The 19,316-nt window shown below is 35.5% G+C and overlaps 1 protein-coding gene across 2 annotated transcripts; it reads right to left on the bottom strand.

Moving 5' to 3' along the window:
* Window positions 1-7,524: 7,524 nt before the first annotated feature.
* Window positions 7,525-8,432, bottom strand: LOC6594244. 2 transcript variants are annotated; one of them, XM_026994551.1, is made up of 3 exons: window positions 8,355-8,422; window positions 7,789-8,303; window positions 7,583-7,718 (listed from the first exon to the last, which is right to left on the bottom strand). In XM_026994551.1, the coding sequence occupies exons 1-3, from the start codon at window positions 8,394-8,396 to the stop codon at window positions 7,649-7,651; spliced, it is 627 nt and encodes a 208-aa protein (XP_026850352.1). In that variant the 5' UTR covers window positions 8,397-8,422; the 3' UTR covers window positions 7,583-7,648. The 2 variants fall into 2 exon arrangements, with proteins under 2 accessions (XP_002019977.1, XP_026850352.1); XM_002019941.2 differs by having other exon boundaries at window positions 7,525-8,303; window positions 8,355-8,432.
* Window positions 8,433-19,316: the final 10,884 nt, after the last annotated feature.

A 19,316-nucleotide genomic window follows, 5' to 3' on the forward strand; every position in this document is an offset into this window, starting at 1 on the left:
CTTCTTACTCTTCAAAAACCCGCTTTTTTATACGCTTTAGTAAGGGGAGTATTGGATTTTTCGGTGGGGAGACAAAAAGGAAGGAGTTACGAGGTACAAAGGTCATATTTTTTCTTTTAATCTATGCATTTTTAATGATAGATCGGCAGAGATTTCTTTTATTTATTGATGGTTTTTCCTCTCTTCCAGTGTGGCTTAGCAGTTGAGAGACAATTGTCACTAGAGTCTTTTCAGAAGGGCTGTCGTTTCAAGAATTTCTTCATAATCATTACATAATTCTAATAATAAATAAATAAATATATATAAAAAAAAAAATTTTTAAATATGTAAATTATAAATAAATATATACAAAAAAAAGAAGAAATATATATGTAAATAATAAATAAATATTTATAAATAATAAATAAATATATATAAATAATAATTAAATATATATAAATAATAGTAATACATTTTTTTCCTTCGATCTCCAGCCAAGCTCTCCATCTTCCAGAGTATCTCCCGCTTCGTTCATCTTTTCTTTTTGTGGCATCTCCTCTCTCGTGGTAAGTTCTGTTTGAGACTGCACCTGCATGGCATATCCGTTGCAGGCCTGTCCCCCCCCACCCTCATTTCGTGGTCATCATCGCCGGCTTCGTTGCATATTCATATGTCCCCCATCCCCGTCCCTTCACCACTTGCCCCACCATTGTTGCATGCGGGCCAGAGCTGATTTTTATGTGGCTGACCAGAGCAGGGCAGGTTTTTGGTTCCATTTGGCCATTTTCTGTTTGGTTTTTATGGTCTCCATGAAACAGAAAGGAAAAAAAAAACAAAGTAAATCAAGCAGACCATAATTTCCAGGGGGGATATCAAGGAGACAATTGTATGCTCTTTTGGAGGGATATATAAGACCTTAAATAAGGAACTTCCCGGCCTAGAATATGGGGAATAGAGCGCTCCCTGAAAAGAACAGATCCCTGATTCCAAAAGTTACACTTCTCTGATCCATTATCCGTAGGTAGAACCCTCTCATTCCCTTCGTCAGGCCTCTTCCCTTAACCGTCATACCCCTCGTTCTTTATAGAGCGCTCAAAAGAGCTCTCGCTCCGTTAGCGACAGATATCCTGGACCCCGAAACAGGTCCTTCTGCCTGTCTGTCACGCGTTTAAAATATGCGCATTTTCTGCAAATGACATTTGCAGTCGCACCGCACTATCACTAATTGATATCATATGATGGAATTTATGCACCAGACATGCCGAAAAAGGAAGCCCTTTCAGGGCCAACAGGACTCCAATCCTCCACGCCTCCCCATCGATCGGTAATCGGTGCTTTTCCAGAGGAAATGTGTGTGTGTGTGTTTTTTTTTCGTGGAGGGGTTCATTTTGGTTTTGCCTTTTGTTGATGTTGTTGTTGGTCGCTCGGTCGATTGCCGTTTCGCTTTTTGCGGTTTGTCGAGCGCCCCCACTCACCCCCCCACACTCCACCCCATTCGTTTTCCTGTCTGCATGGCCTGTCCTGCATCCTGCCCTGATGTCTGAGGTTGGCCGCTATGCGGCCGCTCCGATCATTCATTTGTCAAGTTGTCACGGACACGGGACCAGGCCTTGCCAGATGTGATGTCTGCCTGTCGTTGACATAAAGTTGCAAACCATTTAGAGATTTCACAGGAATGTTGGTCCTTCGTGCCGGGAAAATCATATTTATGGATCAGCCTATACCTGAAAAAGTATTTATCCATAAACAAAACCTCAGATATTCCATTTATTCCGACTTTCGATTCGATAATCCCACTAAACCGAAAGACAAATATTGTGGGTTTTATACTCGCCAGCTACATATGTACTTTTTTGGTGGCAAGCATTGTTGGGGCATTTAACTACTTTTTGGAAACATTTTTCTACTGCTTGCTTTTTCAGAAAAAATTAAATGGAGGAATTTCTGGCGGCTCTACTTCAGGATTTGGTAACAAGTTTCCCACAATCTTATATAGATAAATAAAAATAATAAATACTATATATAGTGGAATTTTGGTTAATAATTATTTAACTATTTGATTTAATGATTTAATGTTTTGTGTTTTTTTTTGTGTCTTTGAAGTCGTTGTTAGTAGTATTTTTTATATCAATAAATTAGTATTATTGATAGTTTAAACTTTTAAATTATAAATATTATATTATTAATATAATATAATTATAATAATAATAAAAATAATAATAACAATAGAAATAATAATAACAATAAAAATAATAATATAAATAACAATAATAATATATATAACAATAATAATGTAAATAACAATAATAATATAAATAACAATAATAATTTAAATAACAATAAAAATATAAGTAATAATAATAATATAAATAAAAACAATAATATTGATAACAATATTATAAGTACAAATATAACAAATGTATTTACATTTTATATTTAAATGAAAATATATAAATAATAACTTGGTTCAAAAAATAATATTGTTCATTGTTCAATAATATTAATGCTTTTTAATTGAAAAATATTTAGCCGACTTTAAATATTTCTAATTTTTTTTAGAATAAAAAATAATTTTTTACGTACAAAATGAAAGTTGTATTTATATTTGACTTAAGAAAAAAAAAGTTAAAAATGAATTCTTTGTTTTATGATTAAGCTTATGAAAATATTAAATATTATACACCATATTAAATGGAAGGGTCGTAAGAGGAGAAATGTATTTTTGTTACTCAAAAGACTTAATTTAGTATGAACCTTTTTTTATAGACAAATTTTCAATATCTTAGGGTGTTTGTCGTGAGTTTCGCGGTTTTTCTTGGTTTTACGTTGTAAAATTGAATTTATTTGTAAAGGAATAATATCTAAAGCCTTGACCAATACAAACATAACCCTTTCATGTCATATGTAGTAGATTTCCATGTCGAATGGCATTCCATTATGTATTTATAACCCTGAAATGTGTTGCCATATCGATAGCCCAGAACTTGGGTTTCCGCATCAGCATTCGGCAGGACTGTCATGACATTTAAAGGCCTAAACAAGGAGACAACGAGAGGTGCAGAGGGGCGCATACAGGAGGCAAATGCAGATACAGCAGGCAGGACACAGACAGGACACAGACAGAGAGAGAAGCCATGTTTATGTCCTGGCACAAATGCAATGCCAGGACAGGAACGGGACAGGACAGAACAGGGGTTCCTCAATTCCCAACACCCTTTTGCAGGGAATGTAGTTTGCTTTCCGTTTTGTCTCCGTCGTTGTTGTTGTTTCCACCATTGACCGTGACGCTCGTTTCGACGGCGCGCGGATGCTAACTTTGTTGCCACTTTGTTCCCAGCACCTCCGCCCCCCCCCTTCATAGTTTTCCCCAACTTTTCAACGCGGGAACTCCCGTTCTCCTGTCTCTGTCTGTGGCTATGTGGAAACGTGCGTTGTCTACCACCTGACGGTTGACTTTCTTCCTCCCTAATGAAATGCGGCTACAAATGCAATTTTACATTTTTCACACAGGGAAAAAAGCATTTTATCTGTCGTCGGCCAGGCCCCGAGCAGCTTCGAGGCTCCGTGCTCCTTCGCTCCACCTCCGGCCCAAAAGGACACCGAAATCCTGTACAGTCACTGCACGTGACATGCATGTGCCGCTGTCTCGGTTAGCAGTGCCTGTCCCATACACTCAGAGAAAAGCGCAGTAAATGAAACATTTGTGTTTTAAATGAAATAAAATAAATATAAAATAATACAAAATAATATACTATAATACAAAATAAATATTATAACAAACTAGGTATACGAAAAAAATGTTATAAGACAAGACAAAAAATAATACAATACAAAATAATATAATTAAAAAGAATGCAATAAAAATTATACAAAAAAAAAATAATATAATAAAAAAAAACAATACAATAAAAAATAATATAATAAAAAACAATACAATAAAAAATATACAATAAAAATTATATAATACAAAATAATATAAAAAATTAAAAATAATATCATAAGAAATATAATAAAACGGAACTTTTTTTACAATCTATGAAGAGATTATTTAATTGTTTGTATTTAATTTTTACGATTTATTATTATTTTTCCGAGTATTTTATGATAATAAATTGTTTTAATGTCTTAAGACATTTGTTTTTTTTTGTACATTTGTTTTTATTGTATATATTTTTGTCTATGTTTTACACCGTTTTTTTTTGTTTTATTTGTTTTTTTATTTTATTTTTTATATTTTACATTTTTTTTTTTAGTAACAGTTTTTTAATGAAATCTCAGGTATTTTTTCTCTGGGTGCATCTGTATGTGTGTGACTGTAGTTCCTCCTGGCATTGTCTGTTTGTGTTTGTGTTTCGTGTGCATGTCCTGTGTGTCCCCAAAGCTCTGCTCTCTCTCTCTCTCTCTCTCTCTCTCTCTCTCTTTGTCGCACTCCCTCTCCCTCTAGTCAGCTTGTTTGCACCTTGTCGAAATTAGTGTTTGTACCGAAATGAACACGATTTGTTTGACCAGCAGCAGGTGTTGAAAATACACTGGCGCTCTGGCTATGGCACTGTCTCTATGGTTGAGTTGGTTTTTCCACACCTCGTGTGTCCTGGTTTTGACCCCTCCTGGCTGTCATACATGTCGTATGGGTAATGTTTTTCAAATTGTTGCGGTCACTTTTGGAGAGACATTTCGTTTGGAGAACACTACATCGCTGGACAGCCTGGTTTCCCGCTTGATTGTTCGTACAATTTTTTGATAAACATAAACGAACACGAAAATTCTATGTTTTGAGGCTGCCATGCCACACAATGTTGCCACACACACGAGTACGAGTACGAGTAGCAGATAAAACCTCAAGTTGGTTCCATTTTAACATTATTTTTGTTGGCACTTGAATTCAATAGTTTGCTAGAGGGAGTCCTGCTGCTGCTGCTGCTGTCGATGACAAGATGGCACCGCACCGCAGGCGGTCAACAAGTGGGCGTGTCAGGGATCATAAATCAGAATTTATGTTGCGCTGACGCCCCAGACAGACAGCTGGATGGAAGGGTAAACAAATAACTCAAGTCTGCAGCACTAAGTTCTTTATTTTTTATTGAAGTTTATTTTTTGAAGCCAAAAAACAGCGGCAGGGTCAATGGCAGACTTTTTAATAGCCAGACTTCGGAGAAAAATCGTTGGAAATAATAGTTTTAATTGGCGAAAAAATGTATACTTGAAACTACAAAAATTCAGAATTATTTTTTTTTCACATTAGATATTTCAAACTAATTTCCATAATTCCGTAATTCTGGAATTTTTCTGTAATTTAGTTTATTTCTTTCATTAATGATTACCTATTCATTTTGTAATTTTATTTATTTTATTATACCCGATACTCAAAATGAGTATTGGGGTATATTAGATTTGTGGTGAAAGTGGATGTGTGTAACGTCCAGAAGGAATCGTTTCCGACCCCATAATGTATATATATTCTTGATCAGCATCAATAGCCGAGTCGATTGAGCCATGTCTGTCTGTCTGTCCGTCCGTCCGTCCGTCTGTCCGTCCCCTTCAGCGCCTAGTGCTCAAAGACTATAAGAGCTAGAGCAACGATGTTTCGGATCCAGACTTCTGTGATAGCCCCCACAAAGAGCGAAAATCTGTGGCATCCACAATTTCGACGATACGAGAAAAGCAAAAACGCAGACTCCTAGAGGATGACTATATCTTCTAGAGTGCAAAATCTGAACCAGATCGTATAACTATTATAGCCAGAATCAAGAAAACAATTTGATTCTTTCTCGCTCTGTCTCTCTCTAACACACAGGTTTCATGGTCGGTTTTGCCAATTGCAAAATATGAGTTCAAGGATCTCAGAACCCATAAGAGCTAGAGCAACCATTTTTGGTATCCACACTCCTGTGATATCGGACCTTGACCGTTTTGTGTCAAAATTTTGCCACACCCCCTTCCGCCCCCGCAAAGGACGAAAATCTGGGGCATCCACAAATCTCAGAGACTATTAACGCTAGAGTTAAATCTAGTATCCGCACTCCTGTTCAAAATTTCGCCACGCTCAGACTGATTTTCTGTCTCTCTCGCACGCACTCTTTGTCGTGTCGTTCAATATTAGCGGCGTCTGCCGGAGGAGAGCCATACTGACTTAGTATCAGGTATAAATGTAGAGTTGCGGTGTCCGCAGCAACCCACAACGTTCCCCCTCGTTTTTTTTTAATATTTTTTATATTTATATATTATATATTATATTTATATTTTTATAATATTTTATTAAATAATTTTTTCATTTTATTACTTTCTTATCATTAATCGTTTATTTTTTTACTATGAATTTTCTGATATTATTGTTTTTATTTTCTTTCCGTTATTATTATTTAATTTTGTATTATTATTTATTTTTATTTATTGTTTAATATTAATTATTTCTTTATTATTTATTTTTGTATTATTTGTTTTTTATTCATTTATTTATTCTTCCTTTTTATTATTTTATTTTTTGGTTATTATGTTATTTTTTATTATGAATTATTTTTTATTATTATATCTTTTTTATGATTATTTAAATTTTTTATTTTATTTTACACCATCTGTTGGAATGGAAAACCTATAACACTCAAAAGCTAAATAATATTTCCATACCAAAAATTTTGTTATATTGAAAGTCCATCATCCTTGTAGATCAGATACCTTCGATATCTTCGATTTTTTAACATTTTTTGTATAGATGTATTTCCATAAACAGATACTATGGTATCTGCTGCTTTCCAATTTCTTTAATATATTTTTTAATTTGATTTCCGCTTCAAAAGATTCTGCGTTTATGACCCCCAAACATATTCCATAAATTCAGTGGAACATCCTTTTTGGCAGCCACAATTTTTCATTGCCCAACAAAACTACTTGGCGCGTAACGAAAATAGTTGCAAGTGCGGCCAAAATATGTCAGTCTGGGGATCAGAATTGCAGACAAGTCTGACAAATAAACAGTCAGTCAACCGCCACGGCAGTCAGTCAGTCTGTCATTCTGTCACTCTTTCAGGGGCAAGGGCAAAGGGATTTCTGCCACTGCAACCACGAATGACAGACAAGCAGACAACCAGACAGACAGCCAGACAGGACAGATGCCACAGTGATTGCAACAAAATACGAGCATCTCTGTGAAGGTAAGTAAGTGCTGAATAGAGGCCTCTCTGGCTCTGGGCCCCCTCTCCGTTTGCCTGGCAAACTCATTAACAAAGTTGGCATAGAAAACTTGGCTATAAACCGAGAAGAAGTCCTATGCCGCAATCATCCAGAAGCAGCCGCAACTAATGGCTGTCAGAGTTGTCGCCGTTTTGGGGAGCTCTTCCATCCCTTGCCTCATCTTAGGAGTTTTCCCAACAGTTTTCTTATACTTTTTTTTGGCAACGACTACGCTCAGTGCAAGTTTTATTAAAAGCCAACCGTCGGGGCGACAGTCTGTGGGCCAAAAATATTGAGGAAAGGGCGCCCGGAAGAGGCAAAAACTGAGTTGTGGCAATCCAAAAGCCAACTACCGCGAAAATTATGGCTCACATGTGCTGCAGGACTCAGTAGTGTGTATTCAAATGATCCTGACAGCACACCGTGTGCTTGGCATTGCAGCGACAGTAGCCCAATGGGCAGCAGCATGGCCTGATGATACTCGAATTGTAGGGAAACACAATCATCTTCCAGCTGTCACCGATATTGAGGACCTCGTAGTGGAAGCCGTTCTTGTACAGCACCGTCTGCACCTTGGAGATATAGTAGGGCATTATGGCCAGCAGACAGGCGTCCAGGCAGTTCACATAGATCTGTACGCACTTGATCAGCTTTGCCAGTGTATAGACACTGGCGATACCCTCGTCGAAGTAGTAGACGGCATCAAAGTGCGGCTGCTCTCGGCCAAATATTTCGGCCGCCTCCTGTATCGTCTCGAATGTGTGCAACGTTGTGACGCCCGTGGCTCCGCTGGGAAAATACAGATGGGTGACGCCACCCGTCACCAGAATGGGACTGGCACACGCGGGGGCATCCTTCTCGTCGGCTAGTACATAGTCCACCGGAGGCTGGCACTCGTCCTTCAATAGATTCAGGGATCGCTCGTAGTTCGGATGATTGGCCACATGGGGCTTCAGCTGGCGGAAGCGACTCCTGACCATCGCAATGAACTTGTCCCTTATCGACTGATGCACGGCCACAGTGGCCAGTGGAAAGAGCTGGAACGGCTCTTGCATGAATCCGGCCACGCTATAGGCGGCCGTATTCAGATCCCCATCCTGGCCGACGATCATGAAACGGGCACCAGGCCAATACTTTGTGGGTTTCATGTCGTGGCGCTATTTGGGGATTTTTTTGAGATTTTATCACTGGTTTATTGAGCGGCTTACCTTCTTTATTTTGCTCTTGTCATAGCGTAGATTGTGCACCATATCGTAGGTCACAAAGTTCTTGGGTATTTCACACATTTTCTTACAGGGAAATTTGTTCAATTTTCACTAAGAATTTTTAGGAGAATGACAAAGAAAATCATGGGAATTTAGAGCACAAAATAAGACTGGGTGGGGAAGCACTTTTGGTAAAGGATTTGGAGTTTTTAGACGGATCTGGCAATGGATCCACTAGATTCATCAATAAAAAAATCTTTAAGGCATTGGAGTACTGGAAACTATCATTTAGTAGCAAATATTACCTTTCAAAAGATTAAAATCGTAGTAAAAATCACAAAAATAAACCAAAAGTTTTTCCAAAACCTCAAAATTCTTGCTTTCTCAGCTTCTGGACTTTTAAAAAATTAATAGAAATAAAATAAAGTGAAGTACAATTATATTTCACCTATTTTAATATTTCAAAAATATTACAGCCTCCATTCTTCAGGAAAAGTCTAAAAAAAAGCGCCACCACCCTCAGGAAAAAACCCACAAATTCTCATTAAAGTCGAATCAAACAGAGGCGCCAAAAACCATGAATTTTGTTGCGAATCTTCACAAACACCAAAAAGATTCATAGCTTTATAGAAACCACTCAAAAAATACCCCAAAGAATCACTAAATATTCCCTTTATTCTCGAAAAACCATTATAAATATGTAAAATCAATTGATTCCCAAAAAATTGAGCAATCAAAAGTTGTGGGGAAATTAACTCGCAAAAGCCGTCGCTTGTCCCCAAAAAAAAAATAAATTAAAGGAAATCAAGTAAAGCCAGAATTACCAAGGCTTAAACGACACACTGGCTAACACACACACACACACACCCTCCGCTCCGCACCCTCAACAAATCAGGCGAAAAAAGCAGTTTCCAAGCGATAAGAAAGTTGCACAGACTTTCCAGACGAGGCCACAAAGAAGCAACAGACGACCCCACAGAAGCAACAACTATACAAAATATACATATATATATGGCGAGATATGAGGATATCCCTATAACTAGGGAGGGGAGGGGTGTAAAGACAATGCTAATGTCATTTTCTCTCAAGTGCCATCCACAGAGGCGAAAGCGAGGGGTGGCTGGTGGCGTTGTGTCATATAAAGTCTCAAAACAAAGGTAATAAATAAGTTTGTCTTTATTTTTCCATGATACCCCTGGAACGTGGGGCGTAACAGGCGTAGAGGAAACGTTTTTGCTATACATTTTCTTGTTAAGGATTGACGGATCTTGGATATTATCAAAGATAGAGCTTTAAAATTAAATATATGAAGTTCTGGGATAACTGAAAGTCCACAAATAATTATTTCAATCGGTTAGGTACATGCTCGTATTATAGACGGAATAAGGAAAATAAATTCCTATAAGAAATAAAATATTTTTGCGAATAGGATTCTCTCTATAAATATAAATATAATAGAAAGAAATATAATAAATAGAAATACAATAAATATAAATATAATAAATAGTAATATACTAAAAAGAAATATAATAAATAGAAATAATAATAAATACAAATATAATAAATACAAAAAATATAATAGATGGAAACATTATAAATCTAAATAAATAAATAGAGAGAAATATAATAAATCAAAACAAACAAATTAAGAGAAATATTATAAATCTAAATATATAATTACATATGAATATATTAAAAATAAATAATAATATATATTAAAAATAATCTTTAGATGGTTTTCCTACTTTTAAATGACAATTTAATAATTTTTTCTTAGTGCCATACGAAAATAAACTGTTTACAGGGTAAAATAAACACCAAATCCCTTTTTCTTTATTCTTTTCTTTGGGAGAAAGTGGCTCCCTTCAGTGTGGGCGCGGCGACTGCTTAGCCTCTTAAGCAGATAAACTTGAAAAAGTCATCTCTGGTACTCGGGGACATTTGCGACCAGCCATAAAGGAGATTTATAAAGCAAAAATAAAAACAAAAAACCAACAAACCACCACAGAATATATTTAGATTTACATGGGGCTGTAAATTTATTTGCCAAACCAACAAAAACAAATACTGAAAGTGCAATGAAAATAAAATTAGTATGTAATTTGCTTTTGCGGTTGATTTGTTTACTGACTAGAAAATGAACAGTTAATACGGCAAGCGTATGAAATGGGATGCCAGAAAATACAGGATGCCAGAGCAGACAGGGATGCCACAAAAGTCGTTCTAAAAATTATAAAACCTCAAAGAATACATCGCTGAAAAGAAACCCTAAAGATTGATATAAAAAAATAATTTAAAAACGAAGAATCTCTAAACATTTGTATGCCAAATGCATCTGGGTTTTATCAGATAAACAAACTATATATTATGATAGATAAAATGTTCTGGCTATGCCTTAAAAATACCCAATAAAATATGGATTAAATTTTGATAGAATATCCAGCAGTTAAGGGCACCATTTGGTAGGCATTTCTTATATATTTTCCACAGATTTATGTTCTTTCTACGAGCACACAGCTCTTTAGGGCTGGATCATCTCCTCTATATATTCTACAACTGAGTCACTGTAAGGATATATCGCTGGACACATACCCCACACATCCACAGGGAAACCTGCCTTTCCCACAATACAAAATTAACTAAAAACATCAGTCGACTAGTTCTGTCGCCTGTCGCCTGTCGCCTGTCGCCTGTCGCTGTCCATTCAATTATACATTTTGCATGCAATTTCAAATTTTTGAATTTCTATTTCATTTATGCAACGTTTTAATTAAATTTTTGCTTCTTAGTTTTTGGTGTATTTTAAAAAAAAATTTTTTTTGTGCCAGCAGGCGACAGACAGCTGCCGCTTAAAGCCACAAAAATTACGCATACGCAGTGTATAGATTAAATTAAAAAAGTTGAGGCAGCGGAGATGGGGCCGAAAAAAGTTGTGTTCCGACTTTTTGGGATTTTGGTTTCAACAAATTTGGAAAATTGAATTTGGTTGGGGATTGGTGGTGCGGGGAGGGCTATGTAATTTGTGGAAAATGTTTGACAAAATGGCAATGACAGGGATTTTTGTGAAATGATATTCTGATTTCACGATTTAAATGCCGTTCAAAGGTCAACCGGAAATCAGCCGTTCCCTGTGGAAAGTAACCGTGGGGGCACTTATCGAGCGATAAAATATGAAAATGCAATGAAAATGCGCAGGAGGGTCGGTGGGCATGGGGCAGGGGGTCCAAGTGCAAATAACTGTTGCCAAACATTTTCCAAACGAAAAATATAAATTTTCGAGGAACGTTGGGGAGGGGGGGGGGGGGGGGGGGGGCCTGCTCTTCCGCCAGGACTCCTCTTGTGCAGGACTCCCTCTCCACGCAGTACTCTCTCGTTGCTCCTCTCGATTCTTGCGCTCTCCTGCCTTCTGTACCATGCATGCAAACAAGATTTAACGATAAAATTTTAATTAGTGCATAAATGGGCGCCTGATTGTATGGGCGTGGCCCTACAGAAACCGAGAGAGATAGAGAGAGAGAGAGCAAGAACCCCCAGACACATTGCGGCTTTGGCACTTTTGTGCCTTTTATTTGCCTTCTCTGCCAAAAAGCATCGACTGAAGAGGGTCCTAAAGGGGCTAGTGGGGGGGTTTGTGTGTGGGGACATCCTCTGCTCTGAAATGAAGAAATTTTGGCGTCCCCCTCCGCGTGCTTTGGATGCGAATGTGCCTCCGCCGATAAGCGTTAATTGGCATTGGCTGATTCCGGAAGATACATACGGAAGCAAAGGCATCGCACGAGAGGAATGTCACTGCGGCTGCGGCGATTAAAGCGGCGTCTCCTCGAAAAAGACCGCAGAAAGTCTTTTGCTAGCTAACCCTCCGGAGAATATGTTTCAGCAACAATCTTACCCCAATGGCGACAGTATTCTCGGATGTCTAAAGATTAATCCAGACTCCGGCGGTACCTCACGGTTTGCTTCCGTGCTTCGAACATCAATGGCACTTTTGTAAATTGTTCACTGCTTAAGAACACGACTGATCGGGCTTGATCGTGCACACGAAAAGTTTGAAGCCGCAAAGCACTCTTGCATGACGCCCTCTAGGTTGTCAAATAATAACACCCCTGATCCCAGCTTTTTCGATTTCACCTCTGCGGCCAGCTGTCCTGTCAGATGATCTACATCGCGCCTTCCAACACTTCATGCCCCCTAAAAATTTGTATATCATTTTCTAACATAATACCGTTTACGTTTTTTTAATACATTTCGGTATTTTTGAGGTACAATGGGTGTCTGCATCTCCTTTGGGGTTTATTCTCCACAAACAACTTGACGTTTGCATCAGGTTTTCAGGTCAGCAAAATATCCAATAAAGCTGAAAACATCCCTTTCCTTGCAATTTTTTTTTGTCTCCCCATACCATCATGAACTCATGACTTCATGACCTTCTTCACCCAATGTCGGGCTGTGTCCGCGACGACCTGCAAAAGGAAGTATTGGAAGGAAATATTGGGGTGTTGGTGAATTACATAGGACTATCTATGGCTGCTAAAGAGGCCATTAATTTACGAAGACTTCTGGACGAGATGGTTAATCGTCTATGGCGACAGCAGTTCGCAGCATATTGCCCCAAAAATACTACAAATCGATGGAAAAAATATCGTAATAGCAACAATATGTATTATAAAAAATAAAATAAAAAAATAAAATAAAAAAATAGAAAAATACTACTAAACTTTCTGGAAGAAAAAAAAATACCACAAAGCTTATAGCTCCCCTAAAAAAAAAACAAGAGCATACCATTGCTTTAGTTTTTTAAACATTTTAGAATGTTGATTTTTGTAGACATCCCCATGACATATTCCAATCATATTTCCCTCTCAATTTTTAGTGACATTTCAATGCATAAAAATCTGTACAATCGGAGCCGCAACAACACAAAACAAATTGAATATAAAAATGTAGATAAAAGATGGAAACAACAATCTGTTTCGAGTACAAAAACAAAAACCACAAAAGAATAAAGCATTATGGCAAAAGTGCTGGCAACAACAACAACAAACCAGAAAAGAGGGGCAAACAAATTTACTTTCAAGTTGAAACATTCAAATTGTGCTACCCATGGCCCGCACTCCCTTCCCGCCCGTATATCTATCTCTATCTGAATGGCAGATTCATTCAGCATTCGTGCGCCTTTGTTTATGTTACACTTTATTGCGCTTTTGCAATTTCGCGTTTCCGTTTCCTGTCAAATCAGCCATAAAAAAAGCAGAGCCGAGCAGAGAAGATCTGGAGTCAAGACCCGCCCTGGGACTCGCTGGGACTCTCGTTGGAAGGCGCCTATTACATTTCGCAGTCGAATAAACAATGCCAACATCATTTGCACCTCCTTCATTATGGGGCTTTCCTCGTTACTTGTCAAACAAATAAACAGCAGGCCAGGCCAGGCCAGGCCAGGCCAGGACGGGACGAAGAAAGGGACGACAGGCCCGAGCGACAGGAGTCACTGTTACGTGCAATTGTCTCCGGCTTGGGCCCCATGATTTTCCATCATTATCATAGTGAGCGAGAAAGAGAGAGAGGAGAGCGCTGGCTGGGTTCCTTGGGTTCCTTCTTCTTCATTTTTTTTTTTGTGACAATTTATTGTCATCGTCTCTTCCATTTCGAGCGTTGCCCTCTCCTCCATCTCCTACTCGTACGCCTGTTTTGTTTTGTTTTGTTTTGTTTATACACTTTCGTATTTGCATTGCCTTCTGTTTTTCCCTCTGCTTTTATGTACCTCGTATTCGTAGAGAATGGGAATGCTATTGAGGACGGACATTGGCGATTTCCTTCGCCTATGCCTTCGAAAGTTGTGAAAAAGTTCCACGATTTGAATCGATTATATTTATAGGTATTATCTATATATCTAGCAATATTATTATAGTTATTATATCTTTGTAAAAACCTCTGTTATTCATAAAACCAATGATAATAGCTATTTACCTGGTATAATTAAATTATTATTAGCAGAATGAAAAAGAGTAGTGCGGCTGTATTATTTTCCCTACAAAATTTTGATTTTTTTTAAATTTTAGTATTTTTTAATTTTAGTATTTTTTAAATTATAGTATTTAGAAGTATTTTTTCTGAGTATAGTCTTTTTAAAGAAAAATACGAATTTTTCTGAATTGTCTTTCTAAAAGATGCAGTATTTTTTCATGGTAAAGTCAGTTTTTTTTTTGATAAGTTATAGTATTTAAAAAAGTATTTAAAAAATATAGTATTTAAACAAAATTTATTTTTCGCAGAAATTATATTATTTATCCAGAAATTATCAAAAATTTCAAAATGTTCAGTATTTTGTTCCAGATATTTATCCAGAATTGTCACTAGTTTCTTCCAGAAAAGTTAAGGATAATACCAAAAACTACAGTACAATGTTTTCCATTAGTATCTTTATCCCAAAAATTAAAATTATATTTTATTCAAAAATATGCCCACCACTGGGTATCTGCCAGTCGTCACATTTTAAGTGTATCGCTTCTATATTTTTTTTCTTACTCTTTTTTGTGTGTATTTTTTCTGAAGAGAAAATTGCGAACTTGCGAAATGAAGTGCAAAATTCAAACGGAAATTGAAATGGCAATGACAGAGTCCTTCTCTCTTCTGCTCAAATGCTGGGTTTTTTACACCCAAGATTTCCCTTTTTCCCATTTTTTACCCCACTCAGCGGCAGTGCCAGTGCCAGCGCCAGAGCCAGAGCCGGAGCCTTTTCCTGTCGAGAAGGTTCTCTCGGACTTTGGCTTTATCCTGTAGGAGCAGAGAACATGTGCCGCTCCCTGCAGTTGCATACCCGAATATATATAAATATTTATACAAAATGAAGTTGAGAAAATGGCGATTTTCTCAAGCGTAAACTAAACACTTGAAATGCGAAAATAAATAAAAAGAGTGGACATCTTGGGCGAATTTATTGGTCATGATGATGATGATGATGGCCCACAAGGGCTTAGCACAAATGCTGAATGCCACTGAAGCATGCATAATAATGGGCCACTGAACCTGTACTTTTCCAACTTCAAATTGGGTTTTCGGCCAAGAGCTGTGAAAGGGTTGGGCGGGGGGCAGGGATTTGACTAAGATTTTTGATGGTTTAGCGTTCAATTTTTAAAGTGTTTTCAGGCTTTTTTTTACCCTCGAGCGAATAAACATTCGGAATGCAGCATCCAGCACTTTCACTAAACCGAAATTCCCCACAGGCTGTTCCAAAATAAATTCGTTAGCTGCATACTGTTTGGGGGGATGGAGTGGAGTGGAATGCAAATAGATGGAAAGAGAAAGCAATGAGAGTGCCACGGGGGGTACGTATATGATCCCAAAAATAGGAAAAGAATTTTGAGGTTTTTGTGAACCGATTTTGGTATACGCTTTTGTTAGAAGTAAAAGAGTGGTTATGTAGAATTTTTCAGAAATGATAGTATTTTTTTTTTATTTTTAAGTGTATAATTTTAAAAATGTTGATATTTTGTTCGAGATATAACTGTATTTTATTTTTTAGTATTTTTCAGAATTTTTTAGTGTATTTTCCTTTATTTTGGGTTAATTTTTTAGAAATGTTTGTTAGAAGTAATAGATTTAAAACATTTCAGTATTTTTTTTATATTTTTTTTTTTATATTTTATTTTATTATAAATTTCTCTTGTTTGAGAAGTAAAAGAGTGTCTGTGTAGTATTTTTCAGAAATTGCAGTACTTTTTTCAATTTTTTAAGTGTAAAATTTCAGAAATGTTAGTATATTGTTGTATATTGTATTGTATATTGTTTTAGATATAACAGTATTTTAGTTATCAGAAATTCAAAAATTGTTTGGTATTTTTTCCTTTTTTTTTTGTATAATATATAAATTCGGAAACTTTTTTTCAAGACAAATTGTTTGTTTTTAGAAATGTAAGTATTTTTAAAGAAATTTGTAGTATTTTTCAGGAAGTCTTTTTATTTATTTTAGTGTTTTTCCTTCCCTATAATAGATGTGAGATATAGACCAAGGTTTGTTTAAATTTTCATTGAAAATACATATTCACACCGCAATCTTCAAGAATGAAAAATATTATGCTTCAAAAAATATCTATATGTATACAGTTGTTTATGCTGATAAAAAATATATTTACTTACCCAATTCAAGGACAAAATATCATGCAGCAGAGCCCCTCGCGTGGGTTGCTGTAATCCCTCTCTGGAAAAAAAGAGTATACAAATCAGACAAACTGTTGTTTGCAATTAGAAGCAAATAAACTAAATTGTTTCGTGGTTCCGTAGCTTTCGACCGAAGAGAACCATTTTCAAATTTGTTTAGTGCACACGCACTCACTGACACACACACAGATGCAAGCAGAAACCACTCACACACAGATACAAACTGTAGCGTGGTCTTCATTTTTGTAGCAATTGCATTATTGGTAAATGTGTGAAATGCGTGTATTTTTGGCTGATTTTTCCCTTGTCAATTTGTGGACTAGACACTCTCTAGTCCTCTCCTCTTGACCGGATTTGGAGGGGATTCTACGCGATTTGTCGCATTTACATATTTTAATTAAAACATAAATTTCGCGTTTTGGCCAGGCCAGAGCCATAGCCGAATATCGGTTTTCGTTTAGTGTGTGAAAATCCAGAGAGAATATTTTGCATTTTCCGTGTGTGGGGATTGACTAAAGTTTTTAGGAAATTTAAACCAAAATTTAAAGCTATGTATGTATATTGATGATGATATTTAAGGTTCTTATGAAATATCCTCCTTTGATCAATATTTTAGGATTCAACTTCTTTTATTTTATTTTATTGTTTTAAGTAAGAATTTTAGGTATTTTTATGAAAAATAATTTTTAATTTAATTTTATGTTTTTTCCACTATTTAATTATTTTCAACGGTTAATTATGTTTTAAGAATTTTTACAATTTTTTTTTATATTAATTTTTGTATATTATTTTCTTAAATTATTTTTTTTGTATTAATTTTTAAATTATTTTTTATATTCATTTTTAAAATTAATTTTTTTTGTTCATTTTTTAATTTTTTTTTTATATATATATTTTTTTTTTAATTTTATTTTTTATATTCATTTTTAAATTTTCTGTTCATAGCTTTCATATTTTTTGTAATACATATTTTAATTTTTTATATATTTTTAATAACAATTTTTCACATTTAATATTTTGTATATAATTTTAAAAATGTTATATTTTTGATTATAATTTTTTAAGAAGAAATTCAGTATTAATTCTATAACATTCAGTATTTTTATCAGATATTTCAGTATTTTTTATCCAGAAAATATTGTATTTTGACCATTATTTTCTCGGTATCTTCTATCTTAAGGTATGGATACTTTTAAAACTCTTTTTCGTAATCTTGGCGTCTTCTCTTTTGGGTCAAAGAACATGTTTTCTTTTCTCACAAACTTTTGCACTGTTTCTATTCATCAAATGCAAATTTTGGTCATCTTCCTAGAGAAACTACCGGCCAGAAAACAACCCCTAACTAAAGATACAAATATCGCGCAAAACAGTCACTTTCTTTTGCCTTTTCCTCAGTATTTTCTCCAGATGTAGCAGATACAACAATTACTGTACATTTCTGGTTTCTCTGATCTACTTTTGACGTGTTCGATGTTTTTTCGCATACCTTTTGGTTTATTTTAATAAATATTTCAACAGCCACACAACGCACATCACCGCTCCACTATCCCTCCGATACATCCACCTGCATATAGCTGGAGCAGATACTAGTTTAGTATCTACTAAATATTTAAAAGCACCGTCAGATCGTAAAAGCAAAATGTATGCAAAGTACATGTCATGGCAGCAATCGAGGTGTAAAAAAGAGCACAAGATAAAAAGAGGAAAGAAAAAAGAAAAAAACTTTAAATAAATAAAACAGAAGACCAGAAGAAGACGTGGAGGAACCTGTGTGCACGGAGGGAGGAGGGAGGCTGCGAGGGAATGTTGCCAACTATATTGAATAAAGTTAGTATCTGTCGGTATGTTGCGCCTCATCGTGTGCCCTATACATAGGATATATAGATATATATTAAATATATATATTTACTCCATGTATATTACGTTTTTCTAAGCCATTTCTTGCTTACATTTTGGTGCAAAACGGTGCCAGGCAAGTCAACGGAGATTCTTACACACATCGGAGTAAGTGTTTTTTTTTATGGTAGTAGTAGGTTTGTGTATTATATAGTTGTGTCTGTGTGTGTGTCTTGGAGAAATGTATCTGTCTGTTAGATGGGTGTTTCTCTGCCTTAGTCCTAGAGAGTAGCATCTACGTGTCCGCGTATCTAATATAAACGTAAATTGGCAAACATTTTGCCCTCAAACATTTTTTTACATGTATTTTTTATGGTATTTCAGTGGCATGAAGATTTGTACGCATTTTATGGACTGTATATCTAAAATATCGAAACAGAAAATAGTGCCTGTGTAGTATTTTTGTTGAAACTTTAGTATTTTCATAGACAATTAAATATTTATTTAATAAACTTAGCTATTTTCCAAGAAAAATTTGGTATTTTTTAATAATTTAACATTTTTAATAATTTTTTAATTTACGAAAATACTAAATGTTTTTATATGTCAGTATTTTTTGAACATTTTAGCATTTTCAAAGCTATTTTCTATTAGAAGCCATAGAATTTTTTCATAAATTGCAGTATTATTTTTATTTTCTTCAAAATAAAGTGTTTGTTCAGAATTTTTTTGTATTTTATTCATGAAAGTTAGTATTTTTCGATGAAGTTATAGTATTTTTTAGAAATTGCAGTATTTTTTCAATTTTCTTCAAAATATAGTGGTTCTTCAGAATTTTATAGTATTTTTTTCATGAAAGTTAGTATTTTTTTCATGAGTGTTAGTATTTTTTTGATAAATTTTCTTGATAAAGTAGAAAATGTTGTGGTTTTTTTCTTAGAAATTACAATCGCTCTTTCGACTTGTTAAACATTT

The sequence above is a fragment of the Drosophila persimilis genome, unplaced genomic scaffold, assembly GCF_003286085.1.
Source record: "Drosophila persimilis strain 14011-0111.01,24,50 unplaced genomic scaffold, DperRS2 tig00003933-arrow-pilon, whole genome shotgun sequence".
Taxonomy (NCBI): domain Eukaryota; kingdom Metazoa; phylum Arthropoda; class Insecta; order Diptera; family Drosophilidae; genus Drosophila; species Drosophila persimilis.